We start from the raw sequence: 6,176 nt of genomic DNA, 5'->3' as shown, positions 1-6,176 counted from the left end.
TGTACAGTACCATTGCCACCTACTGGCCTTTCTTGGTATTGCTGGTTGTAAGTACAAATACCTGAATACATACTGGACTGAAAGGAACACTGCTATAACTATTATTAGTAGTAGTATTATAATGATTTAAACATTTGAACAAGTTGGGACAACCCTTCAGTTAACTACTGTACCTATCAATTATCCAGTAGTAGTGATTATGTTTCCTCAATATACATTTAACATATTACAACATAGGCCTTGTGTTACAGAAACTACTTTGGTGTCCCCCTCAGGAATTGCTCTGAGAAAATGTCATGTAATTGTCCCCCAAAGTTGATATCAGATTTTCGCCCCTGACTGTGTATATAGCCATCCATTCACACAATGCCGAATTGAATCAACACACCAGGCTGGCATCAGCAAGTCGTGAGGATATTATCTTCTCTCATTCTTCCACTACAGCCTCACCCCTTTCAAGTTGCCCACGCCTGCTATACATGATCGTTATGCTTGATGCCAAATGCATGTCACAAAGTGGATGATTATAATAATGCATAGTGGGTTAGTCTGTATGTGTCAAAGGTTTGATTACTAAACATATATTTATTTCCCTTAACAGCTTCAAAGATAGACGACACCAGAATAGATACCGGACAGCGAGAGGTAAGTACAAAATGACAATGTTTGATTTAAATGGAAATGGCCAAAAAAGTGTGATGGGTCTGCACTAAAAAAGATTTTGGATAAAGCATACTTTGTTTTTTTATATTTTATTTCACAAAAAGTTATTTTCTTTCCCTTTAGAAGGAAGATGTTCTGCCTTGCACAGGTAAGTACAAACATTCCTTGTAAAGTTTAAGGATCAAAAGATCAAAAGTGTGATCAACTGAACGCTCTAGGCTACTCAATGCATTGTTATTGGCGCTGATGAACATTTAATAAAAAGTGCATTAGTATTGAATAGCTGGTACTATAGATTTCTCAAGGTTTGCATGTGTTTTCTGACAATCTTGTTTTAGGTTCAAGCCTAGCTAAGACGTGTCCCCTGAACCTAGTAAGTTGTAACTAAATCCTTGTACTGTGTATACAGCCATCCATTCACACAATGCCAATTTCAATCAACACACCAGGCTGGCATCAGCAAGTCGTGAGGATATTATCTTCTCTCATTCTTCCACTACAGCCTGACCCTTTCAAGTTGCCCACGCCTGCTATACATGGTCCATATTATCAGGCAGTGTGCTATTAGCAATAAGCATTATCATCTGTAGCCCAACTGAGCAGCTTAATGGATAAATAAATACAGTATGCTGATTAGCCCATATACATACCCCATTGGGCTAATCAATAGCTAGATCCCAAACTCTAAACATGATTAGCAATGTATTGATGACTTGAATATCCCAGAGAACTGCAACACAGTGACTATAATGTAGACCTACCTGTTACAATTGAACCATGTTACATTTAGCCCCGGTCTCCCCTATGCGTGTGATGGTTAATTTCTTTAATACAAATGAGGAGAGACAAACTTATCACACAAGTCAGAGTTATACTTAAACTAAATATTTAATAGTGAGAGCTTTGCAATAGCAATGGCTTGTCGACGAATCACCATTTCTGATGATCCGTTGAGAGCACCAAGACAAAAGTACAAAGTCTTTATAGGCAAGATACACCTCTTTCAACCTACATGACAAACAACATATATATAGAATGGGTCACAAGGTTAAGATGTGTATGAAAGATACCTATAATACAGCATCTGCTGTGTCAACAGTTTTCATTGTATAGACCAGTGTCTGGCCCTCCGACTCCAAACTGGAACCATCTCTCCCTGGTACGGTATAGAACAGAAACATTAACTCATGATCTGGAATGCGGTCAATTTAGGTTTTATCACCCAAAAGACATGGTAAATCTCCTGTCAGTGTTATCTCCCAGAGGCCCATCCTCAGTAGAACACACACACAATAGTTATAAGAATCTTCTATTCTGTTGAATAAAACAAACATTTGATGCAATAAAAGCATTATAACATAATCTTGCAATTTTTCCACCATAGAAGTCAGAGAATTACTTACCTAACTATGCTGGTTTAAGATAAATAAATGAGGTAGCGATGGAAAGCTGGGATCCCCCTCTTTTTAATACAGGCCATTAACTGCTTTCAAAAGTGTTTTTCCCACGATTGCATTAAGAAATGTTGTGCATTGACTGCTTATTAGAACTCATGTTTCTCTCCCTTTTGCACTCACAACTTGGGCTCACGAGTGGCGCAGCGGTCTAGAGGTTAGCATGTCTTGGCGATATGATTTTAGACCCTCTAACTTTCTCACTCATCATTATTCACGATTCATTCAGAATGATCAATAATCATTAGTTACACTGCCAAAGTTGATGTAAAGAAGTAACATTTGATATGAATATGTGAATGGGTTTATATACTGTCTGAATTTTATGTAAGACGTAGCCTAAATTGTACCACTGCTTTATAGATGCCGGGGTGCTGGATGAGCAGCAAGGACCAAGACAGAAGAAACCTAAAAACATCAACAGCTGGACCATTGTATTACTGGGACAGGCAGGTGTTGGGAAGAGTGCAAGTGGCAACACAATCTTGGGGGGAAATCCTGTTTTTAAATCATATCGAAGTTCTGTACCTGTTACAAAAATGTGTCAGGAAGTACAGCGGCAAAAACAAGGGATAAAGGTGAGGGTCATTGATACCCCAGACTTCTTCTATGACAATGTTGACGCACAATCAGACACACATGTTAAGGAATGCAAAAAATACTTCAGTGATGAGTCTGTGTGCTTGTTGGTGATTAAAATTGGCCGATTCACGAAGGGTAAGAGAGAGATATTAAACCAGTTGGAACATGCCTTTGATAGTAAAATCAGAGCGAAAACTATTGTCCTCTTTACTCATGGAGAGGACCTGAAAAACATGAACATAGAGATGTTTATCCATTCAGACCATCATCTTCAACAGATAGTTGAGCTCTGTGGGAACAGGTACCATGTGTTCAGAAACACTGACCCAGACCGTCGTCAGGTGATGGAGCTGATGGAGAAGATCTGCAAAGTCCTAGGCCATGAGCAGAGTTTCACAGAGTTAAAAGACCAGTTGTCCCCAGAGTTCAATGAGTGTGGGAGAAAACAAATGAATATGTCCCAAGACTCCCAATCTAAGGTAAATCAAATAAAACAGCTCTGCCCACTTTTCTAACTTTGATTGTGTTAACAAAGATTATTTCAATGTCACCAATGATTGCTTTAGGTCACTTTTGTGTGGCCTTGTGACTAAAGTTGTGTATTAGTGAGATTTTTACTGTGCCGTGTATTATACCAAATGTCTTTCCATTGATTGAATCTACGTCGCCATGCATTTATAGTGTTGTATAAAGTTACTGACAGACATACAGATTTAAAACACAAATTATAATACTTGGGTTTATTGGCTTAATTATCAGGCTTGAGGTGAAACAGACTAACATTATCCAGCCAAGATGATCTTTTAAAATGTAATTTCATGTAATGTAATGCATATACTGTAATGCAAATAAGCTCATTTTAATCAATGGCTCAATCTTTACTAGTTTTTTTCAATCAGGTTTACTTAGTACTCATAGATAGTACTCATAAGAACTATGCTTTTTGACCACAGAAATTCATCTTTAGTCACACAATAATTCTAGTAGATTTGTTATGTCAGTAAATGTGTTATTAGGCATTAATTCATATTAAATTGTTTACTAAGGTTTGATAACCCTGAGAAATTGAAACCACTGACCTAAATCGCTACACTTAAGCATGCAAATAAAATTTGGCGAACTAATTTGCCCAATATTCAGTCATATGACAATATACTTTGGCAATTAATGTTTATGCATTTGCTTTGTGAAACAGCAGCTGTCTTTGAAGCTAAGAAGTAACATTGTGTATATAATAATAATGTAGGGGATTCATATAGTGTTTTTCCAGGTGCTCCAAATGTTTCTGCTGGGGGAACTGCATCTCACCAACCTTGGTCTAGGAAAGGGTTATATTTCACCAATACAGGGAAAACAAAACTCCTTGAACAATTTATTCATCAATAGAAAATCCAACCACAGGGTTCAGTGCAGTGCTCGAGTTGTGGTGGTGCTAATCCCACTTCTATGAGGAGTACCAGCACCTACAGTTGAAGTCGGAAGTTTACATACACTTAGGTTGGAGTCATTAAAACTTGTTTTTCAACCACTCCGCAAATTTCTTGTTAACAAACTATAGTTTTGGCAAGTCGGTTAGCACATCTACTTTGTGCATGACACAAGTCATTTTTCCAGCAATTGTTAACAGACAGATTATTTCACTTATAATTCACTGTATCACAATTCCAGTGGGTCAGAAGTTTACATACACTAAGTTGACTGTGCCTTTAAACAGCTTGGAAAATTCCAGAAAATGATGTCATGGCTTTAGAAGCTTCTGATAGGCTAATTGACACAATTTGAGTCAATTGAAGGTGTACCTGTGGATGTATTTCAAGGCCTACCTTCGAACTCAGTGCCTCTTTTCTTGACATCATGGGGAAATCAAAAGAAATCAGCCAAGACCTCATTTTCATCCTTGGGAGCAATTTCCAAATGCCTGAAGGTACCGCGTTCATATGTACAAACAATAGTACGCAAGTATAAACACCATGAGACCACGCAGCCGTCATACCGCTCAGGAAGGAGACGCGTTCTGTCTCCTAGAGATGAACGTAGTTGGGTGCGAAAAGTGCAAATCAATCCCAGAACAACAGCAAAGGAACTTGTGATGATGCTGGAGGAAACGGGTACAAAAGTATCTATATCCACAGTAAAACGAGAATGCCAAGAGTGTGCAAAGCTGTCAAGGCAAAGGGTGGCTACTGAAGAATCTCAAATATATTTTGATTTGCTTAACACTTTTTTGATTACTGCATGATTCCATATATGTTTTTTCATAGTTTTGATGTCTTCACTATTATTCTACAATGTAAAAAATAAAGCAAATCCCTGGAATGAGTAGGTGTGTCCAAACTTGACTGGCACTGTAGTTGTTTAAGGTCATACAAAGGCTGAGTGCAGTAACAACATTTTACGGGTCATAGGTCATATCGGTGGTCATGGTTGATATGCATAAAACATTACTTCATAATAAGATACAACACATTATCACTTATCTACCTACAACATATTTGGCTGGACAGCAAAATAAACTTTAAATACATTTTTCTCAGATTCACTGTTTGTGTAAACTGTTCTTTGTCTTTGTAGGTTAGTTCAGGTGGCTGCCCTCCCCTTAGTCTGCCTCCTGTCCCTCATTGTCACGAATCCCGCTTCCTGAGTCTGTTTTTGCCTGTGTTCTGTCCTGGAGTGTTTTTTTCCGGTGTCCTGGAACGCACCCTGTATGGTTGCCGGGCGACGTAGCTAGTTGGAGGATCTCTGAGTACCCGCACCTGTATCCCATCAGCTATCTGCACACCTGGTCCTGATCATCACCCCTCCACTTCATAAGCGCTGACCTGACATCCATTCCCTGCCGGATCGTTAGCCATGAACAGTATGTTGTGCCAGCGTATCAGCCTCCAGTTTGATAGAGTTTGTTTTGTACGTCTTGCTTGCCTTGAACTTACCTCCGTTTTTTCTGTCTACAGTCATTCACCCGGAACACTCATCCCATCCCTACCTGGTCGTCGGTGACTTCAGTTACTTCCTTGGATCTGCTTACTCAATTCCATCAACTCACCTCCGCTGCCCGCTCCGCTACTTGGATTTTTCTATCACTACATTTACACTTGTAAATAAATACTCACCTTCGTCTTACTCTTCTTGTCCAGGGGCCTGTTGCACAAAACTAGGATAAGGGATTAAGCCAGGATATCTTGGTGATCCTGGCTCAATTGATCCGTAATCCGGTTGCACTAAAGATGGATAGGGGGCAGGAGGATATGTTATGGTATAAATTACCATGGAGATTTATTCTGTGGAGCTAGCCTGCTCCAGACCAGGCTAAATTCCAGGATCTATTTAATCTCATCCCTAATGTCAGTCAGCAGTCACCACAAATGGAAACCAATAGTTATTTCACTGCTCACTATACATTGTTATCACATATAACTAGACCCACTTATTATTTAAACGTTTGTGATCATTAATTTCAATTGATGTTGGATAAAACAT

At 38.9% G+C, this 6,176-nt stretch overlaps 1 protein-coding gene across 1 annotated transcript in view; it reads left to right on the top strand.

The window, feature by feature from the left end:
* LOC112075648 (uncharacterized) overlaps positions 1-5,819 on the top strand; it is a 19,559-nt gene extending 13,740 nt beyond the window's left edge. The window contains exons 7-11 of the mRNA XM_070440997.1: positions 602-645; positions 787-811; positions 1,002-1,036; positions 2,481-5,556; positions 5,651-5,819. Coding sequence (XP_070297098.1) covers positions 602-645; positions 787-811; positions 1,002-1,036; positions 2,481-2,693 — 317 coding nt within the window. The 3' untranslated portion in view covers positions 2,694-5,556; positions 5,651-5,819. The remainder of the gene's footprint in view (positions 1-601; positions 646-786; positions 812-1,001; positions 1,037-2,480; positions 5,557-5,650) is intronic.
* Positions 5,820-6,176: the final 357 nt, after the last annotated feature.

Source organism: Salvelinus sp. IW2-2015, unplaced genomic scaffold (genome assembly GCF_002910315.2).
Source record: "Salvelinus sp. IW2-2015 unplaced genomic scaffold, ASM291031v2 Un_scaffold3320, whole genome shotgun sequence".
Lineage (NCBI taxonomy): Eukaryota > Metazoa > Chordata > Actinopteri > Salmoniformes > Salmonidae > Salvelinus > Salvelinus sp. IW2-2015.
The sequence above is the reverse complement of the archived record's forward strand: the minus strand, read 5'-3'. Positions and strand labels throughout refer to the sequence as shown.